The sequence below is a fragment of the Trichosurus vulpecula genome, chromosome 3 (assembly GCF_011100635.1).
Source record: "Trichosurus vulpecula isolate mTriVul1 chromosome 3, mTriVul1.pri, whole genome shotgun sequence".
Lineage (NCBI taxonomy): Eukaryota > Metazoa > Chordata > Mammalia > Diprotodontia > Phalangeridae > Trichosurus > Trichosurus vulpecula.
The window spans coordinates 35,453,787-35,468,162 of record NC_050575.1 but is presented as its reverse complement, the minus strand read 5'-3'; the positions used below and the strand labels follow the sequence as shown (position 1 = coordinate 35,468,162).

At 38.9% G+C, this 14,376-nt stretch overlaps 1 protein-coding gene across 1 annotated transcript in view; it reads left to right on the top strand.

Annotated features, from left to right (window-relative positions):
• The window catches only part of WDHD1 (WD repeat and HMG-box DNA binding protein 1), an 88,323-nt gene that overhangs the window by 10,873 nt on the left and 63,074 nt on the right, over positions 1–14,376 (top strand). Inside the window, 2 exon segments of the mRNA XM_036748512.1 lie at positions 458–550; positions 14,176–14,282. Of these exon segments, the coding sequence (XP_036604407.1) occupies positions 458–550; positions 14,176–14,282 (200 nt within the window).

Genomic DNA, 14,376 nt, shown 5'->3' with positions numbered 1-14,376 from the left:
TACTTGGAAGTGTATAAGAAATTTTTCTTGTAAAGTTTAAAAACCAAAAGCTACTTTCTAAATATTGAAAGAATTCTAGGTTTTTTGAAGATGGATAATAGTGTCCTCTCTAAGGCCATTCCATCTCTATATCTCCTCACAGGTCATTCTCATCAGAGGAGACAAATTGTACAGTTTCAAAGTACCTAGTGTTTGGCTATCCATTTTTTAAGCGTAGTTGCCAGTTTTAAAGTAATAGTATCATATACAACAGTTTTAGTGTAATCAGTTGAGAAGAGTAGGATAGACTCCGCATAGTATTATATTAAAATTGTTTCAGTTAGTAGTTTTCTTTTTTTCCTTAGTATAATTAATGCTCCAATGATGTACATTAAAACTTTCATATATTTTTTCTTTTCTAAATTAAACTTAGCCCAAAGTTGTTTAATTTGATTTAAGATATTTATCTTCCTAATAGCTACTGGCAATTCCAGTAGGAAACACCATCAAGCTATACAGAAGAGAAACTTGGAGAAATGAATTTGAACTTTCAGATAATTTCATCACTCTGGTAGGTTTTGTTGATTACTTTTTCAGGAGAGAGAGATGACTATTTAATGCATGCTCCGTCCAACTTGATAGGATAAACTCAGTTGTCTTTTTCTTGCTGTTGATGCTCTAGTTCTGTTTTTCTTGCCAAATCTTCAGGTTGCAGTTAAAATTATTACACAGAAATCATAGATCATATGACATGGTGTTATAGTATAGTTTTAAAAAATATACCTTACTAAAACATTAGTCATTTCCCAATATATTCTCCCACTTTTTCAGTGGACCATAGTAACAAAACAAAGCTTAAGGTTTTTTTTTTTTAAAAAGCCTAATAAAATAGTTAACTATATGATTTTTTTAAAAAAGAGAAAAACCAAATTATCAAAATTTAAAAAATTCATAACAATTGAAGAAAATATAAAGGAAATTATCAGAAATTATCTAGTCCAATTATATGCTAACAAAATTGATAACTTAGAAGAAAAGGATAAATATTTATAATAATATAAAATACCCAGATTTTCAAAAGAAGAAGTAGACCATTTAAATAACCCAGTATCAGAAAAAGAAATTGAAAAAAACAAAATTAAAACCCTAAGGAAATAAACTACAGGACTAGATGGATTTCCAAGTGAATATCATTAAATGTTTAAAGAACAATTAATTCTAATTTTACATAAATCATTTGTGATAATAGGAAAAGATGGCAGCCTTCCACTTTCTATGATAGTAATATGGTTTTGATACCTAAACTAAGGAGAGACAAAGCAGAGAAAGAAAGCTATAGACCAATATCCCTAATGAATATCGACATAAAAATTTTAAATAAAATATTATCGAGCAGGCTTTAACAATGCATTAGAAAAATTATATTCTTTGATCTCATTGGGTTTCTATCAAGAGTGCATAGTTGGCCCAGCATAAGGAAGAACGTAAATATAATAAATCACATTAATAGTAGAAATATTAAAAACAATGTAATAGCAATAGATGTTGAAATGACGTTTGATAAAATCCAATACCCATTTCTGTTAACTTTAGAAAGCTTATTATATCACTATTGCTATTTAACATAGAGGTAGAAATGGTAGCTGTAATAATAAGACAAGAAAGAGAAATTAAGGTATAATAATTATTAGCAAAGAGGAAACAATATATTTAGAAAAGCCTTAAGAGTCCATGAAAAATTAAAATAATTAGTTCAGGAGAGTTGCAGAATATAAAATAAATCCACATAAATAATCAACATTCTTGTGTGGCATGAACAAAATCCAGCAGGAATAGCTAGAAGAAAGATTCTATTCAAAGTAACTGCAGAAGGTACAGAATATATGGGAGTTTATATATGAATCCAGTTATAAGACACTCTTGAACAAATAAAGATAGAACTAAAGAACTGGTGAAACATTAGTTGCTTATGGATAGATTGAGCCACTGTAATAAAAACAGCAAGTTAGTTAACTTATTCAGTGATATACCAATAAAACTATTACAGAAATATTTTATTTCTAGAAAGAATAATAATGAAATTCATAATAAGGAACAAAAGTTCAAAAATCTCAAGGATCATAATGAAAAAAGTGGGAAGGAAGGGAGTCTATCAGTACCAGATCTGAAGTTGTAGTATAAAGCAGTAATCATCAAAACAATTTGGTTCTGGTTAAAGAAAATTAAGATGAACCAGTTGAACAGATTAGTACACAGCATACTAAAGAAAATAACACAATAGTGTAGTGTTTAATAAACCCAAACACCCCAGTCTTTGTGGGGGAAAGACTCACCATTTGACAAAAAATTACTGGGAAAACTAACAACAGGTCATAAAAATTTGGTTTAGACCAACACTGCCACCATATACCAAGGTAAACTCTAAATGGACATATGATCTGCATGTGAAAAGTAACATCACATGTTAGAGGAGAAAAGAAGAAATTGCCTTTTAGATCCATGAGTAGGGGAGGAGTTCATGACTAAACAAACAAGAGGGAGAATATGCAAGAGAAAATTTAAGTTTTTGCACTAACAAGTCTAATATAGTTAGATGCTTTAGAATATTATCTGTAAAGGCCTTCTTTTCCCCTCCTTTCCTCCCCTAATCTTTAATGTTTCTACCAGGGTTACCCTCAAAGGGAAAAGGTTAGACTTCGAGTGAGAAAGATCTGTTATGAAATCCCACCTATCAAATACCCATTAACTGTGACCATAAACAAAAACATACATATATGCACATGTGCCTCTGTAAAGCTTATCACATGATATATATGTGTGTGTGTGTGTATATATATATATATATGTATGTGTGTGTGTATGTATGTATGTATGTATGTATATACACATTTCATATATGTATGAAATATTTGGATTGGGGTAACTAGGTGGCACGGTGGGTAGAGCACTGGTCCTGGCGTAAGGAGGACCTGAGTTCAGATCCGGCCTCAAACGTGTACTAGCTGTTAGGTACGTGACGCCTGGGCAAGTCACTTAACCCTGATTGCCTTCCACCTCCAAAAAAAAGGGGGAAATAGAGTAAATGGAAAAAATCTTTGCAGCAAGTTTCTCTGATAAAATTCTCGTATCCAAGATATATCAAAAAATTGGTATAATCTTTTAAAACTAAGAGCCCTTTCCCAATAGATAAATGGTGAAAGGATATGAACAGGCAGTTCTCAAAGGAAGAAATCCAAGTTAGCAATAACTATATGAAAAAAGTGTTTTAGATCACTAATAATCAGAGAAATGCCAGTTAAATCAACTTTGCGGTTTCACCTCATCCACCTTATGCCCATCAGACAAAGAGACAAAAAAGGAAAATGACAGATAGCAGAGGGGCTTTGTGAAAACACGCACACTAGTGCCCTGTTGGTAAAGATATAAATTGGAAGAAAGGAAGGAGGAAAATAAGCATTTATTCAGCACCTCCTATGTGCTGGGCATTGTGCTAAGCACCTTACAAGTATTTCATTTAGTCGTCATAAGCCTAGAAGGCGGGTACTATTACTATCTCTGGAGGCTAGGTAGTGCAATGGATAGAGTGCTGGCCCTGGAGTCAGGAGGACCTGATACAAATCCGGCCTCAGATGCTTACTAGCTGGGTCACCCTGGGCAAGTTGCTTAAACCCGTTGGCCTCAGTTTTTTCATCTATAAAATGAGCTAGAGAAGGAAATGACAAAGCATTGTAGTATCTTTGCCAAGAAAACCCCCAAATGGGGTCATGGAGAGTTGGACATAACTGAAACGACAATTATTATTTCTATTTTACAGTTGAGGAAACTGAGCCAAATGGAGATTAGATCCAGACTTACCCAGGGTCGCAGAGCTAGGAAATACCTGAGGTCAGCCTGATGCCAGATTTGAGCATAGATATTCCTGGTTCCATGAACTGGTCCAGCCATTCCGGCAAGCAGTTTGGAACTATGCCCCCCAAATAACCAAATTTTGTGAACCCTTTCACCCATCTATACCATTTACTAGAATTCTCCAAAGAGAGATCAAAGATAAAGGTAAAAGTCTTATATGTACAAAACATTTAGAGTAGCTCTTTTTGGAGTTGCCAAAAATTGCAAACTAAGGGGGTGTTATTCTATTGGGGAATGGCTGAAAAGATTATGGTGTATGAATGTAATGGAATATTATTGTATTGTTCCTGTATTCCTCTCTCATCTCTCACTCCATATATCCAATCTGTTTACAAGGTCTGTTGATTTCACCTTTACCACATCTCTCAAATACAGCCCCTTCTCTCCTCTGACACTGTCATCAGTGTAGGGCAAGCTCTCATCACCTCACAACTAGACTGTTACGATAACCTGCTGGTGTGTCTGTGTGCCTCAGTTCTCTTCCCACCCCAAGCCATCCTCCATTCAGCCACTAAAGTTATTTTCCTGAACTGCAGATCTCTTCATATCATCTCCTATCTCCCCACTCCCATTATACACACTCAAGTAAGCTTCAGTGGCTTCCTGTTGCCTCCAGGATCAAATAAAAAATGTTCTGTTTGGCTATCAAAGCCTTTCATAGCCTAGCCTTCTCTTATCCTTTCCAGTCTCCCTAGACCTTATTCCATGACACATATTCTTAGATCTAATGATCCTGGCCTCCTGGCTATTCCACAAACAAGACATTCCATCTCTCTGCCCTGGGCATTCTCTCTGACTATCATCCCTCATGCCTGGACCACTCTCCCCGCTAGACTCAGACTACTGACCTCCCATGGTTTCCTTTAAGTCCCAACTAAAATCCTGTCTTCTTTAGGAAGTCTTTCCCAAGCCCTCTTTAATTCTAGTGCCTTTCCTCTTTTAATCACCTCCTATTTTTTTTATATTTGGCTTGCATAGTATATATTTGTTTGCACATCTTCTCCTGCATTAGATTGTAAGCTCCTCGAGGGGAAGGACTATCTTTTGCTTCTTTTTGTATCTTCAGTGCTTAGCACAGTGCCATGCACATAGTAGTCACTTAAATAAATGTTTATTATGAGAAATGATGAAATGGACAGTTTCAGAGGAAACTAGAAGGAATTCAGTGAACAGATACAGAGTGAAGTGAGCAAACTAGGAGAAGAATTTATACATTGGCAACAACGTTGTAGAGAAAAACGAACTCTCATTAATGCCTACCTTCCTTCCAACGTGTGGCAAAAGAGTAACTGGCTTACTCTATTATAATGCTCTTCCCCATTCCTCCCTCCCAAATACTACTTCTCAGGGGGTGACTTTTAGTATGGGAGAGGAAGAGGGTGTATTGTATTTTATTAATAAAGAGCACGGACAGTTGCAAGAAAAATTTCATAGTATTTGTCAGTTGTAGAATTCAGTGTCTTGGGTAGCTTACGTATGATTTGCTTTTGTAAAATCCATTGAATCAATTGGAGGCTTCTGGTGAGGATTATTCTTTATCCTTTTTCATATGGATAAATTAGGGAGTTATAGATACTTTTTGTTCCATAAAGGTGAATTCTCTGTCCAGCTAATTCCCCACTGGTCAGCAAAGAAGGAAGTAAAATTTTTAAAAGAGATAGATTCGATGGATTAAATTTTTGCCCCTTACAGTGGGCCAGCCTGACCTAGCCTGGTCTTCTTTTAGTTTAGGTTAGATATTAAAGAGATGCACTCTGATAGTTAGCAAAAGGAGGTTTCCTTAGTGCTACAGCAGCACTTAGCTTGAGTAGTCACGCAATGCATCGGTTCAGTATTGGTCTGGCGTGGTAACTTGTGGTGGTCTTGGGACATCCACCATGTCTGAAGGACCCTAACCCCAAATGGCTGGGCATTTTTACTTTAGGTGACCTGGAAGCCTTGCCAGTATGGTGAGAGGTCAGTAGGAAGCTACATTAACTGAGGAGCGGTTTGAGCCTTAGCAGCCTGCCATTCAAGTCTAGAGGACAGCTTTATTAGTCAGTCATTAATCATTTATTAAGTGCCAAGCATTGTGCTAAGTGCTTGGTATACAAAAAGAGGTAAAAGACAGTCCCTGCCCTGAAGGAGTTCACAGTCTAATGGGGCAGATGACAAGCAATGACGTACATACAAGCAAGCTATTTCCAGAATAATGAGGAAATAATTAAGAGAGGGAAGGCACTAGAATTAAGAGAGGTTGGGAAAGGCTTCCTATGGAATATGGGATTCTAATTGAGACTTAAAGGAAGCCTGTTAGGTCAGTGGTTAGAGTGGAGGGGGGAGAGTGTTCTGGGAATGGGGAACAGACAGAGAAAGTATCTAGAGCTGAGAGATGGAGTGTCTTGTTCGTGGAGTAGCCAGGAGGTCAATGTCACTGTATTAAAAGGAATGTGGTAGAGAATAGAGAGTAAGAAGACTGGAAAGATGGTAGGTTATGTAGGGATTAGAACACCAAAAATATTTTGTATTAAGTCCTGAAGGCAATAGGGAACCACTGGAGTTTTTTGAGTAATGGGGTGATATGAACAAACCTGCTTTTTAGGAAAAAAGGCAGACCTATCAGTAGTAGTGTAGGCATGAGGTGATGAGAATCTGCTCTAGAATGGTGACAGGCAGCATAGAGAAGGGGACACATTCAAGAGATTTTGCAAAGGTGAAATCAATAGGCTTAGGGATTTGAGGGAGTGAGAGATAGTGAGGAGCTGAGGGTGATACCTAGGTTATAGGCTCGAGTGACTGGAAGGATTATGTTGCACTCCACAATAATAGGGAAGGGAGGAAGAGGGGAGGGTTTAGGAGCATGAAATATGTGATTGGAGGTCAGCGGAGAGGTTAGGGTAAGCTAGGGAGATTTGTAAATCACCAGCATACAGGTGGTAATTAAGTCCATTGGAGTTTATGAGATTCCTAAGTGAAATAGTATAAAGGGAGGAAAAAAGAGTACTCGGGACAGAATCCTTAGGGACACCTCCAGTTAGAGGGCATGATCTGGATGAGGATCCGGTAAAAGAGATAGAGAAGGAGTGGTCAGATAGGTCAGAGAACTAGAAGAAAATGGTGCCCCAGAAACCTAGAGAGAAGAAACTATCCAGGAGAAGAGAGTAATGACCAGGGTCAAAGGCTGCAGACAAGTTGAGGAAAATGAGGTTTGAGAAAAGGCCTTTGGGTTTGGCAATTAAAAGATCATTGGTAGCTTTGGAGAAAGCAGTTTTAATGGAATGATGAGATCAGAAGCCAGATTGTAGGGAGTTAAGAGAATGAGGAAAGAAAGTGTAGGTGCATATTGTAGGTGGCTTTTTCAAGGAGTTTAGCCATAAGGGGCAGAAGAGATACAAGACAATAGTTAGTGGAGATAGAAGGATCAAGTGAGGGTGTTCTCAGGATGGGGGAAACCTAGGCATGCGTGTATGGAGTAGGAAAGGAGCCAGCTTTATCACCTCAGGGAAAGAATCTACCTAACCAATATGGGATGGGGGTGGCGTGGGGTATGTGTCAGAGAGTAGGAATGCCAAGTTAGATAGTGATTTTGTTACATACTACCCCTTGGTGACAAGCTCCTAAGTATCTTTGAAAGGCTCTTCTACCATGTAAATGCCTTAGGGGCAGTCCTAATCTACTGCATATGAGGAATCGGGCATAGGCAGTAATGGTAAAAAACCTAAACTAAAACTAAACATACAACAAAATATTTTTTTTTTTCCTAATCAACATTTTATTTTTATTTTTTTTTATCATTATTATTTTTATTTTTATTTTTTTTTTATTTTTTTTTAATGCAATTTATTTATTTAACATATTTGGTTTTCAGCATTGATTTTCACAACAGTTTGGATTACAAATTTTCTCCCCATTTCTGCCCTCCCCCCCCACTCCAAGATGGCGTATATTCTGGTTGCCCTGTTCCCCAGTCAGCCCTCCCCTCTATCACCCCCCTCCCCTCTCATCCCCTTTTCCCTTCCTTTCTTGTAGGGCAAGATAAATTTCTACGCCCCATTGCCTGTGTATCTTATTTTTTAGTTGCATACAAAAAGTTTTTTTGTTTTTGAACATCTGATTTTAAAACTTTGAGTTCCAAATTCCCTTCCCTCTTCCCTTCCCACCCACCCTCCCTAAGAAGTTGAGCAATTCAACCTAGGCCACACATGTATTATTATGTATAACCCTTCCACAATATTCATGTTGTGAAAGGCTAACTACATTTTGCTCCTTCCCAACCCATCCCGCTTTATTGAATTTTCTTCCTTGACCCTGTCCCCTTTCCAAAGTGTTTGTTTTGATTACCTCCACCCCCATCTGCCCTCCACTCCATCATCCCCCTGCCTTTTATTTTTTTTTTTTATCTTCCTCCCTCTTCTTTCCTGTGGGGTAAGATACCCAACTGAGTATGTATGGTATTCCCCCTCAGGCCAAATCTGATGAGAGCAAGGTTCACTCATTCCCCCCTCACCTGCCCACTCCCCTCCTCTCCTAGAACTGCTTCCTCTTGCCACCTTTATGGGAGATAATCCACCCCATTCTATCTCTCCCTATCTCCCTCTCTCAGTAAGTTACTCTCTCATCCCTTAATTTCATTTTATTTCTTTTAGCTATCTTCCCTTCATCCTCAACTCACCCTGTGTCTGCTCTCTCTCTTTTACATATATATATATATATACACATACATACACATACATACATATACACATAGATACATGCATACATACACATTCACTTATATATATACATAAACATATATATATGCATATATATATATGCATATTCCCTTCAACTACCCTAATACTGAGGTCTCATGAATCATACTCATCATCTTTCCATGTAGGAATGTAAACAAAACAGTTCAACTTTAGTAAGTCCCTTGCAATTTCCGTTTCTTGATTACCTTTTCATGCTTCTCTTGATTCTTGTGTTTGAAAGTCAAATTTTCTATTCAGTTCTGGTCTTTTCACTGAGAAAGCTTGAAAGTCCTCCATTTTATTAAAAGTCCATATTTTGCCTTGGAACATGATACTTAGTTTTGCTGGGTAGGTGATTCTAGGTTTTAATCCTAGCTCCATTGACCTCTGGAATATCGCATTCCAAGCCCTTCGATCTCTTAATGTAGAAGCTGCCAGGTCTTGGGTTATTCTGATTGGGTTTCCACAATATTCAAATTGTTTCTTTCTGGCTGCTTGCAGTATTTTCTCCTTGATTTGGGAGCTCTGGAATTTGGCAACAATATTCCTAGGAGATTTCTTTTTGGGATCTATTTGCGGAGGCGATCGATGGATTCTTTCAATTTCTATTTTGCCCTGTGGCTCTAGAATATCAGGGCAGTTCTCCTTGATAATTTCCTGAAAGATGGTATCTAGGCTCTTTTTTTGATCATGGCTTTCAGGTAGTCCAATAATTTTTAAATTATCTCTCCTGGATCTATTTTCCAGGTCAGTGGTTTTTCCAAGGAGATATTTCACATTGTCTTCCATTTTTTCATTCCTCTGGTTCTGTTTTATAATATCCTGATTTCTCATAAAGTCACTAGCTTCCACTTGCTCCAATCTAATTTTTAAAGTAGTATTTTCTTCAGTGGTCTTTTGGACCTCCTTTTCCATTTGGCTAATTCTGCCTTTCAAGGAATTCTTCTCCTCATTGGCTTTTTGGAGCTCTTTTGCCATTTGAGTTAGTCTATTTTGTAAGGTGTTGTTTTCTTCAGTGTATTTTTCAGTATTTTTTTGGGTCTCCTTTAGCAAGTCATTGACTTGTTTTTCATGGTTTTCTCGCATCCTTCTTATTTCTCTTCCCAATTTTTCCTCTACTTCTCTAACTTGCTTTTCCAAATCCTTTTTGAGTTCTTCTATGGTCTGGGGCCAGTTCATGTTTTTCTTGGAGGCTTTGGTTGTAGGCTCTATGACTTTGCTGTCTTCTTTAGGCTGTATGTTTTGGTCTTCTTTGTCACCAAAGAAAGAATCCAAAGTCTGAGACTGAATCTGGGCGCGTTTTCGCGTCCTGGCCATATTCCCAACCAACTAACTTGACCCTTGAGTTTTTTAGTGGGGTATGACTGCTTGTAGATTACAGAGTTCTATGTTCTACGTTTGGGGGGGAGGTGCCAGCTCTGTCAGAGCCGCACTCCTCCTTCCCCAAGGACCCCCAGTCCAGACTGGGCTCAGATCTTCGGCAGGCTGTGCACCCCTGCTGTGATCCGCCACTTAATTCCCCCCACCAGGTGGGCCTGGAGCCGGAAGTAACAACAGCTGTACCTGCCCCACCTCCGCTGCCCCCGGGGCTGGAAGCCGAACCGCGAACTCCTTCCACTCCCGCAGCTTTTCCCACTAACCTTCTCCGCAGTCTTTGGTGTTTGTGGGTCGAGGGGTCTGGTAACTGCTCCCGTATTCAGGGCGCTAGGGCCCCCTCCGCCCGGCTTCTGGCCTGGATCGTCCACGCCGCTCAGGCTGGGCTCTGCTCCACTCCGTTCCCAGCTCCCAGCTCCCAGCTCCGTGTGGAATATAGCTCACCCAGAGACTATCCGGGCTGTCCTGGGCTGGAGCCCTGCTTCCCTCTGCTGTTCTGTGGGTTCTGCCGTTCTAGAATTGGTTCAGAGCCATTTTTATAGGTTTTTGGAGGGACTCAGGTACGGAGCTCACTCTAGTCCGTGCTTACCAGCCGCCATCTTGGCTCCGCCCCCCTACAACAAAATATTTTAATCCCTCCCCTACCTTCCACTCTCCTCCTCCCCCCCACCCCCACCTGGAGGAAGTGGTCAGAAATATGGAAGAGAATGAAGACCAGAAATCCTATCCTTTGACTCCTGCCTTTGATCTGGACCATCTTTGGTGGGTGATATCAAATCTTTGCAGTTCACTAGGGTGAGGGATATCTTTAGATTAAGGCATTGACGATGGACAGGAGGAGCATCAGGAACATCAGGACCACAGCACAGATGACATCTCTTATGGCTAAGTGGTCATAAAGTCTCTTGTGTCCAACTTGATTCAGAATCTAAGTTGATACTGAGACTTTCCCCTGTGTCACTACCCGCTCAGTATTCCCTGGCTCACTCCCCCTCCCTGAGAGCCCCATTATGGTAATGATACCAAATCTTTGCTTCTTTTGAAGTCTCTGGGGAGGAGCTGTCCTATTCTGCAGGAGCTGGATAAGTATTCTCCCTGACCTTCATTCAGGGTCTCAGGATTACCATTAAGTCAGCCAGGTGATCCCCCTTTTTCCATGTGAATATACATTCATTTTAGTTACGTAAAAATAGTTTTACCATTCCCATGCTGTTAAAAAGCAAGGTACTTCCAAATGATAAACCTGTTGGTCTCCCAAGCCCTTTTCTGGGAAGTCATCTGAACCATCTGAGAGGAAAGGAAACCTTCCATCTGAGGAAGACCTGAGATAATATTCAGTGTATGTGGCTTTTTAAAGTGGTAGTGACCTCAAGGTCTAGGTGACTCTACTAGGGAAAGAATAAGAAAAGGCTGGAGAGAGTTAGCCAGTTCTGTGTCCAAAAAACAGTCCCTTCTTATCCACTAAGTTTTCCTGGAAACAAGATCCAAGAAACTGCTGAATTCCCTTCCCCCTTCTTATGGTGTTATTGATTCATCATGGACATGACTTCTAGATATGACTTGGGCAGTGAGGGGCATAATGATGTAGCTGTTAGTGAGCAAGAGCAAACCTCTTATCCTGAGGTGGAATAAGAGGGCCAGTTTGCCAGTTGGGACAGGTTGAGGGCCATATGGTTTTGATGGATGCTACAATTAGTATAAGAAACCCAGTCTTGCAGAAGCTGTCCTTTCCTTAGGGAAATCACATAGTCTCATGTCCAATATGATATAACAGTTACCAGGGCCAGATTGTCAGTGGACCCATTCTCTAATATCTGCCATTCTTGTAACAGCTCCAAGCTAGTTGTTGGTTCTGATGTGTGCTAACATACCCCACAAACAACCATGCAGGAGAAGGAATTAACAACATTTCTTTTTTGGTCCTAATTTCAAAGGAGAGAGTTTTTGATTGAGTCTTGTTCTCCCCCAGACCACTGCCCTGCAATCCGTGTAAATGAAGATCTTCTTCTCCCCATCCCTTAAGACTCTCTTACATGGCAGTCAGATAGCCTGCAGTTTAGCTGGGAGGACTAGCTAGCATTTTCATTCCCTAGAGTATCCCCTGTTATCAAGTCCAGTTGGGTAAGTCGTTGGTAAAACAGACAAGTAAAAGATAATCCCTCAAGAATCAGGTTCTCATAGGTGGAGGAATACTGGGAAGTTCGCTTTCGTTAAATGTCCATTTTCCCCCTTATAGGATTATACTTGGTTTTTTTCTGGATAGGCTATTCTTGGTGGTAAGACTTTTATCTTTTGGGTTTTGGAATGTTATATTTCAAACTCTCCTGCCAAATATCATGTCATTTTGATTGTGTCTACTTAGTTCTTGAACTCCTGCTTAGAAGCTCTGGATTTTGGCTGTTATGTACCTGGCAGTTTTCATTTTGGGCTTTCTTTCAGGAGGTTGGTAGATTTTTTTTTCTTTTTAATTCACCTTTGGTCCTAATGGATCTAGAAAGTTTTTATTTATGATTTCTTAAAATACAGTGCACAGGCTTTCTTTTCTTTTTTTTTAATTAAGATTTTTTATTTTTAGTTTACAGCACTCAATTCTACATGATTTTTGAGTTCCAGATTTTCCTCCCCCCCGCCCCCGCCCCCCCCCGCAAGACGTCATGGAATTCAGTATATCTTCTACATATAACTTCGCATTAAACTTATTTACACAATAGTCAAGTTGTAAAGAAGAATTTTGACCAATGGAATGAATCATGAGAAAGAAGAAACAAAACCAAAAAAAAACAAAAACAAAAGAAAAAAGAGAGAGCAAATAGTTTGCCTCAGTCTGCATTCAGACTCCATAGTTTTTTCTCTGGATGTAGATAGATGTCTCCATCGTGAGTCCTTTGGAGTTGTCTTTAAATCTTGTATTGCTGAGAAGAGCCAAGTCTATCAAGGTTACTCATCACAGAATCCATATATCTGTGGTTGTGTATAATGTTCTCCTGGTTCTGCTCTGCTCACTCAGCATCATATCATGTACGTTTTTCCAGGTTATTATGAAGTCCGTATCTTCCTCATTTCTTATAGCACAATAGTATTCCATTACATTCATATACCACAACTTGTTCAGCCATTCCCCAATTGAAGGGTATCCCCTTGAGAAATACTACTCTACTTGCCTGGGGAAATGGGAGAAGTAGTTAACTATCCTCTATGAGGTGATATCTTCAGGGGAAATCCAGGTTTCAATTATCACAAATAAATGAAAGAATACACAAAGGAAAAGATCAAGGATATAGGTGAATTTATTTATGATAGAATCTAGGTTTCAAAAGTCTCTTCTTCCAGCTTTCATTAACTCTTCAATGGTGGCAGACCTTCCAGAAGGATAGAAATGGCTTTCTCTTCTTACTTGTTATACTTGAAGTATTACTTTTCACCTAGGGAAGTACTTGGCTTTTGGTGATAAATCTTTTATCACGGTTGACTGCTGGGCCTGGATTCAGGAAGACCTGAGTTCAAATCTGTCCTCAGACACTTCCTAGCTTTGTGACTCTGGGCAAATCACTTAACCATGTTTGTCTCAGTTTCCTCATCTGTAAAATGAGCTGAAGAAGGAAATGGCAGTCCACCTTGCCAAGAAAACCTCAGGTGGGGTCACAAAGAGTCATACGTGATTGAAAAATGACCAAACAACAACAGAGTTGAATCATAGAATCATATGATCTCAGATATGAATAAGGTAACAGGGTTTTAAAAAAAATTGTTAATTTTTGTTCTTGAACCTATAGCCAAAGTAATAGTTTCAAAGAATAATTGACTGTTTATTGTGTCCCTCTGTATTCCTTTGTGTAATGCAATCTAGTTAGAAGTCTTCTGACATTTATGGAATAATAATAGCAGCCAGCATTTATATAGTGCTTTAAGGTTTGCACAGTACTCTACATATGCTATCTCGTTTGATGCTCACAGAAGTTCTATAAGGTGGGTGCTATTATTATTCTCACTTTACAGATGGGAATACTGAGGTAGAAAGAGGTTGAATGACTTGCTCATGGTCACACAGCTCACAGTTGTATTAGGCAGGATTTGAATTTAGATTTTTTTAACTTCAAGTCTAACATTATTCATTATGTCACCTAGTTGCTAAATCAAAATGTGAATATAGTCCCAATTTATCTAAAACTGCCTTTATTTCATTATCTGTTTTTCTTGATAGCCCCTCAACGTAGTAACCTGGTCTCCTTGTGAAAAATATTTGGCAGCAGGGAGTGTAAATGGTTGTATTGTAGTTTGGAATGTGGAAACCAAAGACTGCATGGAAAGGTAGAGTTGAATATACATTATTTGTCTTATTCCTCTTTGGTTTTGAAAAATTTATTTGATTTCCTCTAACTAGAATTTCCTGAAAGAATTATGT